At 48.2% G+C, this 18,295-nt stretch overlaps 1 protein-coding gene across 6 annotated transcripts in view; it reads right to left on the bottom strand.

Annotated features, from left to right (window-relative positions):
• LOC147245599 (syntaxin-binding protein 4) overlaps window positions 1-18,295 on the bottom strand; it is a 65,475-nt gene that overhangs the window by 38,111 nt on the left and 9,069 nt on the right. The window contains exon 1 of one of the 6 annotated variants that reach the window (XM_086184030.1): window positions 4,864-5,063. The exons of 3 other annotated variants lie outside the window; for them this stretch is intronic. In XM_086184030.1, coding sequence (XP_086040156.1) covers window positions 4,864-5,000 — 137 coding nt within the window. In that variant the 5' untranslated portion in view covers window positions 5,001-5,063. Of the gene's footprint in view, window positions 1-2,879; window positions 3,384-4,863; window positions 5,064-18,295 lie in introns of those variants that run through there. 2 more of the 6 variants (XM_086184031.1, XM_086184033.1) reach the window with 2 other exon arrangements.

The following is an 18,295-nucleotide window of genomic DNA, read 5'->3' as shown; positions in this document are numbered from 1 at the left end:
AGCTGCTGAAATATCAGCAACTGAAGCAGACCATCTGGCAGCGAGGCTACAGGTGTGAGCTTGTGGTGCTCCTATTTGGTAGCCACGGCCATGTTCACAAGTTTGTGGTGAGAGGTCTCCAGATAGCTAAAAGCCAAACAGTGAGCAAGATATTGCTCTATGTCTGCCATTGCTGGTAGCCGCTCAATATGGAGGAGGCGCTGCTCTTTGTACCTTTGAGGTGTTTGTTTGCTGCTGTAAAAGCAAACCCTGTGTCGTTCTCTGGATGCACTGATCGTTGTTGACTGTTCAGACACAAGCAGCTGAATGTTGCACTTGAACTGAGTGCACTGATAATATTTGTGTCCATGATGCTCCATGGGTTTATGCAGACATAAATAAGTGGTTTAAATGTGTGTGTATGTGTTTGTGTATGTGTGTGTATGTGTGTGTATGTATGTTTGTGTATGTGTGTATGTATGTGTGTGTATGTGTGTATGTATGTGTGCGTATGTGTTTGTGTGTTTGTGTATGTGTGTGTATGTATGTGTGTATTATATGTGTGTATTATATGTTTGTGTATGTGTGTATGTATGTGTTTGTGTATGTGTGTATGTATGTGTGTTTGTGTATGTATGTGTATTATATGTTTGTGTATGTGTGTGTATGTATGTGTGTTTATGTATGTGTATGTATGTGTTTGTGTATGTCTGTATGTATGTGTGTTTGTGTATGTATGAGTGTATGTATGTGTATGTATGTGTGTATGTATGTGTGTGTATGTATGTGTTTGTGTGTGTATGTATGTTTGTATGTGCATGTGTGTATGTACATGTTTATGTATGTGCATGTGTGTATGTGTGTGTGTTTGTGTATGAATGTGTGTTTGTGTATGTGTGTGTATGTATGTGTGTATGTATGTGTATGTGTTTATGTATGTGTGTGTGTTTGTGTATGAATGTGTGTGTTTGTGTATGAATGTGTGTGTTTGTGTATGTGTGTGTAAGTATGTGTGTATGAATATGCATGTATGTGTGTATGTGCATGTGTGTATGTATTTGTATTTGTATATATGTGTGTATGTATGTGTATATGTGTGTGACTGTGTATCTGTGTGTGACTGAGTAAATGTGTGTGACGGTACATGTGTGTGACTGTATATGTGTGTGAATGTGTGTGTGACTGTTTGTGTGCGTGACTGTACACTAGTATGACATCACGAAGAAGCAACTACCACCACTCATCCTGACCAGCGCCACCCACCACCAGCTCATCAGTCCTGACCACCAACATCACCACCTGCCCTAACCAGCACCACCATGACCAATCATAATCAGCACCATATGTCCTGACCAGTAAAACCACCAGACTTGTCCAGCACCACCCCCACCACTCGTCCTGACCACACACACCAACAGTTCTGACCTCCCCCACCACTACTAGTTCTAAACACCACTACCAGCAGCAGCAGCACCACCACCACCACCACAACCAGTCCTAACAAGCACCAGCACCAGTCTTGTCCAGCACCATCCCCACCACCATCAGTCCTGACCACCACCACCACAACCAGCACCACCACCACCACAACCAGTCCTGACCACAACCACCACCACCATCAGTCCTGACCACCAGCACCACCACCACGACCACCACCATCAGTCCTGACCCCCACCACCACCATCAGTCCTGACCCCCACCACCACGTCAGTCCTGACCACCACCACCATCAGTCCTAACCACCACCACAACCACCACCACCACCACCACAACCACCACCACCACCACCACCACCACCACCATCAATCCTGACCACCACCATCAGTCCTGACCACCACTACCAGTTCAAAACACCACGACCAGCAGCAGCAGCGGCAGCACCACCATCACAACCAGTCCTAACCAGCACCAGCATTGTCCAGCACTATCCCCACCACCATCTGTCCTGACCACCACCACAACCACCACCACCACCACCACCATCAGTCCTGACCACCACAACCACAACCACCACCACCATCAGTCCTGACCACCACAACCAGTCCTGACCACCACCACCACCACCATCAGTCCTGACCACAACCACCACCACCACCACCAGTCCTGACCACCACCATCGGTCCTGACCACCACCATCTCAAGTGTTGTCCAACCCCACCACTACCAGTCTGGAACCCCACAACCATCACACCACCACAACCAGTCTTGACCACCACCAGCACAATCACTCGTGACCACCACCACCACCCCTACCACCAGCAGTCCTGACCCTACCTGATTGAGGTACATGGTCATGTGATCATGTGATTCCTCAACCACAAACCTTTTCTTTGAACCTAAATTTTTTGATGTTTTGTTCTTGTATTTATTGCCTAAATTCTCCTCGACGGTCAGCGGACCCTCACCCTCCCCGCCACCACTAGCAGCAGCGTCCCAGAGGCCTTCAGCACACCTGGCCACCTGACCCCCCCCCCCTCCCCGCACCTGTTGTTACTTGAGGGAGGGGTGGGGAGACCGGTATTCTCACCTGTCTGCACGCTAACACGCTCCCCCCCCCTGCACCGGACAGGCACATCCACCTGGACTCCTCCGGACGCTGACGCGTCTGGGTTTTCACCGCTGACGTCCGGCAGTGCCGGTGCGCGCGGCGGCGGCGCAGAGGAGAGGCATCTTCCCGGTCCCGAACCAGAACCAGGGGCTGCCGCCGGTGTTGGGTGCATAACTGCTACCTTTAGCATGAACCAGGATCACATGAGAACACGAAGCACAGCCGCTGCACGCGTTGAGACCCGCGGCAACTCTGCGGTTTACCGACATGACGCGCGAACCTCCACCAACCTGACGACGGCTGCCCCGTTGCCCCAGACCTAGAACACACGCGCGCACACACCTGTCCTCACCTGCTGATGATGACGGCTCCTTTGTACATGACGGAGAAGGTGGGCATGATGACCTGGAGCGCGAGTCTCCGGTAGAGCGGACGGACGCGCAGAACCTCGCAGCCTTCAGCCTCCAGCCAGCAGCCGCATGCCGCTGCCGCTAATTCCCCGCTGCCGACATCTCCACTTGTACCCGCACATTTAATCTCTTACGTAACTAAAGTCGCCGAAAATCACAAAGCAGCACCGAGCGCACCGGAGCGGCTCTGGCGAGGCTCCGCCGCCTCACGCGCATGACCAGAGGCGACCCGTGCTGGAGGAGGAGGCCGGTGATCGGGGCTGGACTGACGGGTTGAGCGCCTCCTCGGCCTCCGCACAGCTCGAAAGCTCACCTCGGGCGTACCGGGAATATTCCGGGATAATTCTTGATCTCAGCTGCTCTTTCTGGCCTTTTCTTATTTGGCCCGCATCCACACAACACGCAGGGCGCGTATACATGTGCGCACGCAGACAACTGTTGGTCATCCCGGGAGGACCGGAACAGCGGGAGGGGCTTAAGTTGCCCTCAGCACATTAATGCAGGAGTGCCTCGCGCTCCATTTAGAGTCAGACTTTAATCCTGGTCCACATCCTCGCTGCTGTCATCTGTCGCTCACTGCCTGGTTAGTTAGTTAGTTACTAGCAGTATCACAGTACTTTAGGGTATTTATGAAGTAACAATATAAACTAAACCTCAGCATACATTTGGAGAGAAACATGACATCATCATCATCAGACACCAAGGAACCAGTTCAACACGGGACCAGAACTGGACTCCATAATAACAGCCTCTCCACCTGGAATTTACATGTACAGAATAAATCCTACATGAGGTACAAATACTTCTCTCACATGAAAGAGCGATTTAGCAAATGTGGTGACAGTGAGTCGAATGTTCCTGTCATGGGGACGACGCATCCAAGAAGAGACAGTACACAACCCTAACACACCAATCATCATCATCATCATCGCCATCATCACCATCATCATCACCATCATCACCATCATCATCACCACCATCACCATCATCATCATCACCATCATCATCATCATCATCATCATCACCATCATCATCATCACCATCATCATCATCACCACCATCATCATCATCACCACCATCACCATCATTATCATCATCACCACCATCACCACCACCATCATCATCATCACCATCATCATCATCTCCACCATAATCATCACCACCATCATCACCATCATCATCACCATCATCATCACCATCATCATCACCACCATCACCATCATTATCATCATCACCACCATCACCACCACCATCATCATCATCACCATCATCATCATCATCATCATCACCATCATCATCACCACCATCACCATCACCACCATCATCATCATCACCACCATCATCATCATCATCACCACCACCATCACCACCATCACCATCATCACCATCATCATCATCATCATCACCACCACCATCATCATCATCACCATCATCATCATCTCCACCATAATCATCACCACCATCACCACCATCATCATCATCACCATCACCATCATCATCACCATCATCATCATCACCATCATCATCACCACCACCACCATCATCATCATCACCACCACCATCATCATCACCATCATCATCATCGTCATCTCCATCACCGTCCTCATCATCTTCATCATCATCATTTCGTGCCCTTTGACATCTTTCCTTAATGTTCTGACGAGTTTCAACAACATTCAGACCTCAACAATCACAGTCATGTGATGTAGTCACATGACAGTGGAGGATCCAGGAGCGTCTCCATACTAAAATACGTCTACAATGGCCATTCAGCAACTGAGAGAAAAACTAACTTACTGATGAAGAGTGTAAAATCTCTGCTGTGTGAACTAATGAACTCAACACTAAGAGTGTGGTAAGAGACACGTGCAAGCCTCCTCGCTGGCGTGCTGCTCCAGGAGCGAGCTGGGAGCTGCTTCAACCTACCTGGCAAAACCGAAAGGCACCTTCAGTCTCTGGAACATGTCTGTGTTTCCGTGGGGAAGCCTGGATGTCAGCTTCTCTGTCGCTAACATTGATACGGAATATCCCTGGTTAGGATACGCTGCGGCTGCCAAACACATGGAGAGAGGCAGGTGATGAAGAGATGATGAGCTTATGGCAAAAGGATAATACACACAGATCCTTATGGCACAACAAGGCGCTAAATATAGGAGATGCTACTCCATCACTGCAAACAGGAAATCCTGATCAGGTCAGGGTCCACAGTGGGGAAACAGTTTGGGAGGAAATCTGTTTGATTGCCACCCAAGAATCTTCAAACCAACTCCATGATATGCTGAAGTGTATCAGTGGAGGGCAGCTGTCGCCACCAGTGGGGAAGACAAGCCGTTCAACAGCCGCGTGTCCGAGTCGGTCCAGAGAACCATTCTTCATGCAGAACTGAACATGTACTGAAACAGAAATACTGCATCACTGCTACCTCATATCTTTAATTCTTTCATCGGGTAAAAATGTAAAAAAAAAAAAAAAAGCAGACACTCTCAAACGTATCAAAATCAACTGAGTAAAAAATATCAAATTAGCTCATTAAAAGCAAGACACTAAAAATAAAGCAAGAGCACTTCATCACCAGAAGGTTGTGTGTTCAGAACCTTTGCATAACAACAGAAAGCTGCTTTTTAATTCATGATTTGAAAATTTGGTAAGCTGCAGGAAGTCAGGGGGCGTTTGGGAAAACACGCAACCAGGAATGTATGAAGACGCAGAACCATTAAGGGCCTAAGGAAACAAGTAAAATCCTTCCATAAATAATCATGATGCTAAAATGTTGCTGGCTGATCGAGCTGTCAACAGCCCTCCAGAGTTTCCGGCATCTTCCAGTGCCAGGAGGGTCAAACTCTGGCACCGTTGCTTCAGTGACAAGAAGCTGATTTTAAAACACTGTTAATGTAAATGAGAATCTGTCCCTGAATCAAGAATAACACTCAGGTTTACTACCTCCATGTTATTGTGTCATATTTTACAGTCATAGAGCGCAAGAAAAAGAAAACCAACAGAAGCAGCAGGTGTCGAAACATCAATGTTCACTGCTGCGCATGTGCCATGATGGAAGCAACGCCGTGAACCTGATGCCAGTAATTAGTAGTCGTCGTAGTAGTGGCAGTTGTAGCAATAGCAGCAGTAGCAGTAGCAACGGAAGTAGTCATAGTAGTAGTAGCAGCAGCAGCCATAGTAGCAGCTGCAGCAATAGCAATCACAGTAGTAGCAGCAATAGTAGCAGAAGTACTCGGAGCAATACCAGTGGTAGTAATAGCAGCAATAGTTGCAGTAGTAGTAGGAGTAGTAGTAGCAGTAATAGCAATAGGAGCAGCAGTAGTAGCAGTCATAGTAGTGGCAATTGCAGTAGTAGCAATAGTAGTTGTAGTCACAGTAGTAGTCATAGTAGTAGCAATAGTAGTAGCAGTAGGCTAGTAGTAGCAGCAATAGTCGTAGTAGCAGTAGTCGTAGTAGCAATAATTGTAGGCAAGGCAAGGCAAATGTCTCTGTGCAGCACCATTCCTCCACAGGGCAGTTCATCGTGCTTTACAGAGGTAAAGAGAGAGTTAAAAGAGAGAGAGTTGAAAGTTAAAAACAGTAAAATCGAATACGTGAATTAAAACATTCAAAAGTTTAACAGTTTAAAATCAATTTGACAGCAGACAAATGAATATTAAATCAATCATCAATACCAAATCAATCCACTATCAGAAGGCTGCAGTAAACAGCAGTGTTTTCAGCCCTGATTTCAATGAGCTGACAGTTTGTGCCCCCCTCAGAGGTTCAGGGAGTTTGATCCACAGGTGTGGACCACAGAAGCTGAAAGCAGCTTCACCCTGCTTCAGTGTAGTAATAATCGTAGTAGTAGTAGCAATAATAGTTGCAGTCACTGTCACAATCCCTGTCTTGTGTCTCTGGTTTTAGTTTAGTCATTTCCTGTCTTATTTTGGAGTCTTGTTCAGTCTTCCTGTCCTCCCTCCTGTGATTACCTTATGTGTCTCACCTGGTTGATTACCACACCTGTGCCTGTGTTTAGCCTCGGTGTTTTCCCCTGTTCGGTGTTGGGTCATTGTTGTTGTTGTGTAGTTAGTTCATTACATGCTGTCGTGATGTTCAGATGTTACATGGGTTTGTCACGAGTCTCAAGTCCCCAGTCTCCGGTCTTTGATCTTTGGTCTTCTGTCTCCAGTCTCAAGTCCCCAGTTTCATCTCTGGTCTCCAGTCTTAAGTCGCCAGTTTCATCTCTGGTCTCCAGTCTCAAGCCTAGTCACACGTCTTTAGTCTCAAGCCACCAGTCACACATCTCCAGTCTCAAGTCGCCAGTTTGATCTCTGGTCTCAAGTCTTCGGTCTCAAGTCTCAAGCCGCAAGTCACACGTCTCCAGTCGCAAGCCGCCTGCCTCAAGACACAAGTCACCACCTGTCTCTTCAATAAACCTCTTTTGTGCACCCTCCCATTCTCCGTCTGCTATTGGGTCTCCCTTCCACCACCTCGTTCCATAACAAGTCACAGTCGTAGTGGCAGCAATGGTAGTAGCAGTTGGCTAGTTGAAGTAGCAATAGTAGTAGCAGTAACAGCAATAATAGTTGTAGCAGTAGCAATACTAGCATTAGCAGTAGTAGTAGTAGAAATAATAGTAGCAGTCGGCTAGTAGAAGCAATAATAGTAGTCGTCGTAGTAGCAATAGTAGCAGCAATAGTAGTAGCAGTTGGCTACTAGTCGCAGCAGTAGTAGCATCAATAATAGTAGTAGTAGCAGCAGTAGTAGTAGCAATAGCATTAGCAGTAGGCTAGTAGTAGTAGCAATAGTAGTAATAGCAGTAGTTGTAGAAGCAATTGTAATAGTAGCAGTTGTAGTAGTAGCAATGATAGTAGTAGCAGTAGCAATAGTAGTAATAGCAGTAGTTGTAGAAGCAATTGTAATAGTAGCAGTTGTAGTAGTAGCAATGATAGTAGTAGCAGTAGCAATAATATTTGTAGCAGTAGTAGTAGTAGTTGCAATAATATTTCTAGCAGTAGTAGTAGTAGCAATAATAGTGGTAGTAGTAGTACTAGTCGTAGTAGTAGCAGCCGACACTGAGAGACTTCAGAGGACAGAGAAGAGGTGAAACCGATGAACACCAAGATTGCTGCATTCATGGCACTGGGTGAAGCAGCAAATGTGGGCTGCCGCCATCTCCTGGAGCCTCAGTGTGGGGCTCACACATGGACGCACATACATACGTACATACGTGTGTCTATGGGCTCACACATGGGCGCACATACGTACATACGTGTGTCTATGGTCTCACACATGGGCGCACATACGTACATACGTGTGTCTATGGGCTCACACATGGGCGCACATACATACGTACATATGTGTGTCTATGGGCTCATTGTCCTCACAACCTGACCGACAGAGGTCCCTCAGGTCCTTCAGGTCCTTCAGGCCGAGCCCCGTCACCAACCTCAGCTGCTGGGTGACCACGGACATCTGGAGTTTAGTGCTGACAAGCTGAAGACATTTCATTGTGTTCACAGGGTTTAAAACAGCTTTTTAACACCGTTGTTCTCCGGACTTTGTATTTAAAAGGCCTTGCATCAATAGGAAGAGTCAAATGGAAGAGTAGATGAAACGACTCGTCGTCATAATGAATGAATGTGTGTTGGCCCGAGTTGGTGGTACCAGGCTGCAGCAGCAGCAACAGCAGCTAAGTTCAGTCAAACAGATCAACAAACCGCTGTAGAAACCAAAGAGAGCAGAAGAAAAGCGCTCAGCTGCGTTCTTTGCTCTTGTCAAGTTGCCTTCTGTGTGAATCTGTGCTTCATGAGGGAATTTGTCTCTTCTGCAGGGATTATAAGAAATAATCTAGAATGCCCGGGGTTCTGGGGACGACAGCTTCAGGTTACCCCCTCCCAGTTGGCTGCCACCGCAACTCCATCCCAATCGAATAGAAATGAGTGGACCTAATAAAGTGCTAATCAAGGTTTTGGCTAGAAGTGCTTAATTACACACCCAGTAGACCAGCAGCAAAGGTGTGTAACCTCCATTTAGTCCGGGCCACCGGCTGAAAGCACAGCTCCCTTTAACAGCGAGTATAAACTCCATCAGTCTTTATTATGAACAGGACGATCAACTCGGGGACAACGACCCTATTTTTCGCACTATAAGGCACACCTAAAAGCCTTTAATTTTCTCAAAAACCAGCAGTGCGCCTTGTAATCTGATGCGCCTTATATATGGATCAATATTGGTTAATTATGGCTCGCGTAGTCAGGGGGCGTCGCCGAAGTAACAGCGGTAAAAACAGTAAAGGGGAATTCCAGTAGTTGTAGAAGCAATTGTACTTGTGTGTGTATAAAGACCCCAAAATGGCACCTTTCAAGAGACACGCTTACGACGCAGAGTTCAAACTCAAGGCTGTCAGTCAGCAGCTACCGGCACATACGGTACCGTGTTGTGAATGCACCGACTTGTTTGGGAGTGAACGGAGCTGTCAGAACGTTGGTTTGTATTCTATTTATAAAGTTTGACTGACTGACTTATCTAACTGTTTTGTTGACGTTTCCTTTAGCGCAGCTCCATCTAGTGGATGCTTAACGCAACCCCAGCCACTACAGTAGTTTCTATTCTATGCGCCTTATAATGCGATGCGCCCTACATATGAAAACAGTTTTAAAATAGGCCATTCATCGAAGGTGCGCCTTATAATCCGATGCGCCTCATAGTGCGGCAAATACGGTAACGCTACATCCTCCTACATGAGGTGTGACGCTCCTTTGCTTGGAATGGTGACCTCTGCCCAGAAGGTCATGTTGTCAGTGCTGTCTGTCTCTCTCGCTGCCTATCTGCAGGATTACGCAAAACTACCAGCTACGTTGGCATCAGTGGAGGTCTGTGCTCTCTGATTGCCCCTCTTTTTTTAGCAGTGCTTTCACCTACCCATCAATAATTCCTTTTACACTAAGTCTGGGTTTCGGATGTTTACACAGTTGTTGAGATAAGAAGATGCTGGCGGACCTCCAGCCTCTTACCTAACCCAGAGGTCCTGTCTGTGCTCCAGAGACGAGCTTTGGTTGGCACAGACGGAGGCCTGGCCAGCACTTGACAGCCACGGTGTCTATGCCTCATCTTTGTCAACTCATTCACAGCACCAAAGGCCCACAATCGCAGCAGAAGAAACTCAGCAAGTTAGCTGACTGTACATCAGCAGGACTACATATGGAAGCTCTCGTCTCACCAGCTGGAAAATATTGTTGTTTTTTTATAATGTCACCCATATTGGTCTCAGCAGCTTGAAGCTGTAACTGTGTGTGTGTATTTGTCAGTGAGTGTTACTGGAGGTTTTATGTCTTATGAAGTGTAAGAAGCAAATTAATTTTTTCCAAGTTACTGCAAATGCGTATTTACCACAAATCCTTTACACTTGTACCTGTAGCTGTTCTCACGTGTGGAATTACCATAAATAATGAGATTCTCTCGGGGGGGTCATGACCTCAGGTTGAACCTTTTATTGTAAGAGTGTCGATTTTCAATGTGTTGTCAGCTGATTCAAATAAAACCTGCTTTGAAATGTGTTTGCAACATCGTCAGAGATCTGGGCAGTAAAAGATCGAAAGACTTGTTATTAACACATCAGAAAAATCAAGAGCAACGCTTTTGATTTGTCACCATTAAGTAAGCAACGTGACTGAGGTGCTGCCTTGTCCCAGACAAACCAAAACACTGTGATGTCAGAGTCCAGGATGACAGGAGGCGCTGTGCCTTTAACTGAATCAAACGGATCAAAAACGATGCTGAAAGGAGGAGCTGGTGATGTCATCTCGAACAGCTCCATCAGGTCTGTCTGCAAGATGGGAGGAAAACAACTTTCAAGAGAATTTTTCTCTACATGGAGTTGAAATGAGATCAGCTGAAGTTTGACACAGGATCATGGAAAGGTTAAGGGAAGCCCTCCCTTAGGTTAGGGTTAAGGGAAGGTTAACAAATCGGCCTCAGTCCTGAGCAGGTTCTCCTGTGGCCTGGGCCACACCCCTCCACCAAGCTTGCTGAAACTCAGCCTTCGATGTGGAATAATTTTGCTGACAGGCAAAGGAAGACACCGCAGCCCGGAAAAGCTCCCTGGTGACGCGATCCCAGCAGAGGAGGAGGAAGAGTTGAGTGTGTTTACAGCTACATCAGAACAGGACGCCGGTGGAAGGGCGAGCTGGTGTGACAGAGACGTCACTGGATACACGTCAACACATGTTCACTGTCATGATCAGCAGCCATGGCGAGCCGTGTCCCTGCTGGCTTGTTTGAAAGCGTTTCAGTGGGTTTGCTTTCATGAGCGTTTGATTTTGGTGACTTGTGTTTACTTTGATCAGCTGCTGGATTACATAACATATGAAATCCCACATTTTTAATCTAATACCTAGAGAAGCTAAGCTGTTCTTCAAAGCGTCTCTGCAAGATGCTTCTCGAGAACTGAAGGGCGCTTTAATAGAACCCAAACAGCAAAAGGCTGAAGGAAGCTGCGGTAATTCCACCGACGACGATGTGGAGGTTGACTTCTGTGTCTGACTGTTTGAGGGTGTCAGCCACAGCCAGGAAAGACTGAATTATTCATATTTTGTAGGAATATAAAGAATCCGACTCCTCTGCTGCTAAGCTGCAGCTAGCTGCAGCCACCTATACACCAAAATAGAGAGTGTTCAGGAGATGGGATGGGGGGGTATTTAGCTCTGATTACATCATCATTCCTCACCTACTGACTCAGGTGCGAGGGGTCGCTGGTGGAGCCTCATGTTTGCAGGACATTTACCAGCTGATGTGCAGTGGGACTTGGACCCCCCCCCCCCCCCCCCCCCAACAGCCACATAGATACCTACGAGACCAACGTCTCCCATGTGACCTTCAGCACCTGGTGAAATCAGGAATCATGAACAAAGCTTCATGACAGTTATCAATGGCTGCAGGTGGGACCGTCGTACTGGGCCAGCTCAGAGTGGCACATGCACACGTACACGCACACATACACGCACACGTACACGCACACGTACACGCACAAGTACATGCACACGTACACGTACACGCACACGTACACGCACATGCGAGAACCACTGGAAGGTCAAATCAAGCTGGTGATATGAAATGAGCTTCAGTCAACAGCTACTGCAGAAACACACCCACACTCTTCCTGTCTGAATGGAACTCACAAATGAATTTAAATAATGTGCAGTCACACACACACACACACACACACTGATTTTTTTTCTCCTCTTCTCCACTTTGGCAGCCATGGCAACCAACATTTGCCTCAGATCTTTAATCACTAAATCTGCACAGTGGGTTGTTATCAGATTACAGGATTATCCAGTCCACACGGAGAAATCAAACAGGCCCAGACCCACACACACCCACACACACACACCCACACACACACACGCTAAAGGTATGACTGCCTCTACACTCATGGAGGGTCTGTCGGCGTATCCAGCAGTTACGTGACACCAGACATGTCAGCCGGTCTGAGGCAGTCCTACTCACGTGTTTTGTGGTCCAGTCGAGGTACTGGTTCTGTCAAGTATCATTCAGGTGGGACATTACGAGGACCAGAGAGGTGGACGTCAACCTTCATGCATCTCTTCTCCACTCCAGGCTGAACAACTCATCACATACTACACAGTTTGGATTCCAGTGTCAATAATGACACAAGAATGAGGGTTCTGCTGATGGACCGGACAAATATCTGTCCAGATAATCCCAGTTCCATATTGTGCCTCATCTTTCAGCCCCCAATCAAAAAGACTATTTCATCAGCTGGGCAATGAAGTGAAAGAGTATCAAAAATCAGCATTTTGCAGGTCTGTCTGACTCTTTCTGAGTGTCGGTCTGCTAGTGGTTTCCCTGAATGTGTGTTGTTGTCTATTTGCAGTGCAAAGCTGATGGGAGACCTGCTGGGACAGCGTGGACACAGAAACCCTTCACTAAGTGAACGTGAGGTAAACCTTTGGAATGCTGGTGATGGGGATCTGAGTCGAGATCCCGGTTTCATGATCAGATGCTTGATAAACCCACAGTTTCACCAGAATATCCTCACATCTGAAACATGGCTCACATTCCCCGTGACACAGGACAGCCATGTCTACAGGCCAGCAGCGGCGCCACCACACGCTGGTCCACGCCACAGACCCTCCGTGGATTCCTGAGAGCTCTGGGTGAAAAGGCTCCATTACATGAACCAGACATCAGTTTGGATTCTGAGATGAGACTCCACTTCTGCGCGGACACCTGGATGGTCTACATGTCCTCTGAGAAAAGGACTTGATCCACAAGTCTTGAGTGGGGGAGGAATGTTAGCGTGGCGCTGAGCACGTCTGACATCACCGACACAGCACCTCAGGCAGAGGAGGATGGCTCCACTGAGGAGGAAGGAAGCACAGCCGCCATCCAAGGACTGATGTTCTGCCAGTGTGGTTGACACACCTGCACGCTGCTCAGAAACAGGTTAAAGGGGACGTGCTGCGAGCAGTGAGGTGGAGGGGGGCTGAGGCCTGCTGGCCGGTCCAGCAGCCGCCCCCTCGATGCTGAGACCTCAGTGACTGTTGAAGCTTTCAGTTAAAACCTTTTTCATAAAAACATTTGTTCTGCAGGGGGGTAATTACCCTGTAACCTCGACACACACGTTAGTCCCTGTACTAATATTACACTCACTTGGTCTCTGGAGCACAATGTGAGCTTATGGAAATATTTGAGGGTTATTACAAGAGTTACATCAGGGGTTGCAGCTGACTATAATCATCATGATAATCATGTCATCATCAAAAAAGAATCTGGAGATACAAACATAATTAAACTCGCAGCCTCTTTGGCCTTTTGTTGAAATGTGTAGAAACACAAGATTAAAAAAAAATCAAAGGCTTCTCCCGCCCCTGAAATATTAATTAAAAAATGTTAACAAGTCTCTCTCAGCTTCTGCATATTTCAAGGACAGAAACGCGCCGCCACCGCCGTGTTGCTGTACAGCTGATGAGCAGGGTGCTATGAAGCCAGGGTTTGCCTGCTCGTGTTCACTTTCATTGTTGACTCTTTTGTTTTAACTTGTGTACAAGTTGGCTTTGAAGTAGAATGTGAGAAGGCTGCAGGACGACATCACCACGGTGATACTGTGGTGACACCGTGGTGATACCGTGGTGATACCGTAGTGATACCATGGTGATACCGCAGCGCTGCTCTGCACTCTTGACCTGTCCAGCCTTGGCTACAGCCTGACTCACGGCTGGACTCCTGCTGACCCTCTGACAGCATTTCAGAATTTGTCCTACTGAAACAGCGTCAAAGCCGCTGAATAATCTGTCACCTCTTACATCATAGCCTCCACCATGGCGGACGTCGGTGTGAGACGTGTCACGTGACCCTCGTGAACGACCCGTTTCACTATCAAAAATTGATCCATTGAAGCTGACGACAAATGGAACGTCTACAGGACCTGCAGGACTGAACTACCTACCCACACTGAGGTTGGCAGAGGGCTAACCAGAGACTAGAGACACAAAACCAGAGACCGCAGACCAGAGACAGGAGACAGGAGACAGGAGACCAGAGACCAGGGACCAGAGACTGGAGACCAGGGACCAGGGACCAGAGACTGGAGACCAGAGTCCAGAGACCAGGGACCAGGGACCAGGGACCAGAGACCAGAGACCTGGGACCGCAGACTGGAGACCAGAGACCCGAGACCAGGGACCAGGGACCAGAGACCAGGGACCAGGGACCAGGGACCAGGGACCGGAGACCAGTCCAGACACCAGATTTACTCAAAAGCTTAATGAGCATTGTGATTAAAAAAATATATAAAATAAAAAAGTGAGTACAGACGTAGAAAAGTCTTCTCAGTTCAATTTCCTGTATCAGTGCATTTGTGGACTTCTATACAGATTCGACCACTAGGTGTCACACTTCTCATGTTGAAGCTGTCCCTGCTGTGTTACAGCTGGAACTGTCATCGACTGCAGTTTTAGTTCCGCCTGTCTTCCTGCACCCTGAAATGAGGTAAAACTCAAAGACAGTGCAGAAGGGCTGAACTCCCCATGAGAAGGACACCGAAAGGCATGAGCGAAAGCTCATCATGACTTCATCCTTCCTCACCCGGAGGACATGGACGAAGCTAATTTCAAGTGTTGGGACACTCACAGGAGCCACCGCTACCCTCCCACCTCAGATGAGGAAGAAACACTACAACACCATTTCTGACACCTCTGACACTCCTAAACAGACACAGCAGACCAGTCAGCGCTGCCCGTGCAGAAACATCGATAGGTTGAGGGCGAGAGAAGACAAATCAGCAACACGCCAACTTCCCTCGGGACAAATCCAGTCAGCACTCGCTCTGGGATACACATCTTTGGATGAGAGAAAATCAAAGCCAATGAAGACATTCCCAGCAGATCGATGGTCACCAGAGGGAATGGAGACAAGAGGCATCAATAAGAGATGAATTGGAATTCCATCACTTCTCATTGATTTTACTTGACAAGGAAGAATGGAGCTGATTCCCACATGTCCTTTAAGAGGCGCGGGGGGTGGGGGCTCAGGTCTGTACGGGGCAGCAGGCCCACACTGAGACCGCTGAACTTAATTGTGCTGGGTGTGTTTGAACCACAGCTAAACTCAACGATCAGGTGATCTCCTCAAGCTCCCCGGCTCCTGTAAGCAGGTTACCTGTTGTGTTTTGTTGCGGCGGAAACTCAAACTAGCAGAAAACGATACAAGCAGTCATCCTGGGGTGTCCAGCTCTGTGAAGCTCCACCCTCAAGACATGTAGAACATCTACAGGAACTCTTTCATTCCCTCCGCTGTAACCACTTTGAACCAGAATATGAAATCGGCAATGCAGTCTGTTGCTGTCTCTGGATGTGTGCTTTCCTTTCTCACACTGGTGCGTCTCAACTGTTTCTTTCAATGAGTGGGATTGTGCCTGTGAGCCCTGTCAAAGAAGAACTTCATAAACTTCATCTTATCATCCACCCATGGCCAACTCATGTTGCTCACTCTGGGCTCCTCTGGTGAATTCTACTCTCAGACTGTCTCTGCACTAGGTGGCTCTTTTCAGCACAACCTTAAATTTCCACCAAAACATTCCACACAAATTAAAGTCAGACAATCCCAAACTCATGCTGACACGAGAATGGGTGTGGGAATGTTTCTGGGAAGATCCCTGGCTGCATTTGCTCATCAAGTAGCAAATTCCCTGGATAACAAAGCCGACACGGAAGTGACGACAGCTCCAACAGCGTCTGGCTGACCAGACCTGTGATTTGAGGAGGGATCCCAGGGGCAGCAGCCGCCCGCGGGACGCGTCCACACAAGACAACCCACGAAGGCACTCTTCCTGGAGCTCAGCGCTCAGCCAAAAGACCACAACCCCTGCAGCTGGTGTGGGGAGCACATCGTCCATCATACATCTAACAACACTGACACACACACACACACACACACACACACACACACACACACACACACACACACACACACACACGTTTTAATAGACAATGTAACTACCAGTTGCATGTGCCAACCTTCTTTTGCTCCTGCAGGATTGACTTCTTTCACACACCAACAACACAGCCATGACTTTAGGGTTTTCTTTCTTCACACCTGGTGGATCTGCAGCTACTTTGATGGACAGACAAGCTTTCAGGTCCAGATCATGTATCTCACCTCAGTCAGATACCCCTGATGATGTGACAGAGCCCCCCCCCCCCCACCATGGTTAACCTGACCTGGCAACTTCTGTCAGTCTCCAAACAGTTTCTGAGTGGACCGGAGAGACCAGACCAGGGTCCTCACTGACTTTATCAGATGGTGACAGACCCACTCAGCAACTCCCCCAGCATGACACAGAAACTGAACACGCAGATTCTCATCATCTGAACATAGCAGTCCTGAGGCGCCTTGCTTAGCTAGAAAAGACAAACCCCTCTCGTTGGTCAGACAGTGCTGTGGCTCAACCAACGCCATGTCTCATTGCAACACACCACTCCTGTGGTAGCCCCGCCCACATGGGTTGTCTACTTGATAGTGTTGCAGGTTCTCTGAAAGACAAGGTGGTGAAGAGGGGAGGACATCTCTGCAGGAGGACTCCCAAAGCCTCTAGTAATGACATCATGTAAAAAGGGAGGGGCCCAGACCTGCTGAGGCCTGGACCTGCTGAGGCCTGGACCTGCTGAGGCGTGGACCTGCTGAAGCCTGGACCTGCTGAAGCTTGGACCTTCTGAGGCCTGGACCTGCTGAAGCCCGGACCTGCTGAAGCCTGGACCAGCTGACTATGGGTCTCCCCCTACTAAGGTCCCCAAATACTGAGACCCTCACAGCCTAGAGGCTGCTTGTGTCCTGATCTCCACATGAATTTATCCAACAACCCCTCTTATTGACGACCCAGGTCTACCAACTCTGCTGGATCTGGAGGTGCTCCAGACCTGCTCTCAGGGGACCAGTCTAGCTCCCGGTGAAGATTTCTGAGGCCCAGTCTCTCTGACTGGTACACAGTGGTGGAATCTCATCAACCAGCCTCATCCTGCCTCTGTGTGTTTGCATGCATGTGTGTGCGTGTGTTTGCATGCGTGTGTGCGTGCATGTTTGCATGCATCTGTGTGAGTGCGTCTGTGTGCGTGATTCTGTGTGCATGCGTCTTTGTGCGTGCGTGTGTTTGCATGCATCTCTGTGTGTGTCTTTGAATGCGTCAGTGAGTGTACGTGTCTTTGCATGCGTCTGTGTCTTTGCATGCGTCTGAGTGTGCGTGTCTTTGCATGCATCTGTGTGTGCGTGTGTTTGCATGCATCTGCGTGTGTGTTTGCATACGTCAGTGAGTGTGCGTGTCTTTGCATGCATCTGTGTGTGCATGCGTCTGTGTGTGTGCGTGTCTTTGCATGCGTCTGTGTGTGTTTGCATGCGTCTGTGTGTACGTGTGTGTTTGCATGCGTCTGTGTGCGTTTGCATGCCTCCATGTGTGTTTGCATGCACCTGTGTGTGTTTGCATGCATCTGTGTGCGTGTGTGTGTTTGCATGTGTCTGTGTGTGTGTTTGCATGTGTCTGTGTGCGTGTGTGTGTTTGCATGTGTCTGTGTGTGTTTGCATGTGTCTGTGTGTTTGCATGTGTCTGTGTGTGTTTGCATGCGCCTGTGTGTGTGTTTGCATGCGTCTGTGTGCGTGTGTGTTTGCATGTGTCTGTGTGTGTTTGCATGTGTCTGTGTGTGTGTTTGCATGCGTCTGTGTGCGTGTGTGTGTTTGCATGCGTCTGTGTGTGTTTGCATGCGTCCGTGTGTGTTTGCCTGCATCTGTGTGTGTGCGTGTGTTTGCATGCGTCTGTGTGTGTTTGCATGCGCCTGTGTGTGTTTGCATGTGTCTGTGTGCGTGT

The sequence above is a fragment of the Aulostomus chinensis genome, chromosome 18 (assembly GCF_037954235.1).
Source record: "Aulostomus chinensis isolate RoL2024-O1b breed Wild chromosome 18, RoL_Achi_v1.0, whole genome shotgun sequence".
Lineage (NCBI taxonomy): Eukaryota > Metazoa > Chordata > Actinopteri > Syngnathiformes > Aulostomidae > Aulostomus > Aulostomus chinensis.
The sequence above is the reverse complement of the archived record's forward strand: the minus strand, read 5'-3'. Positions and strand labels throughout refer to the sequence as shown.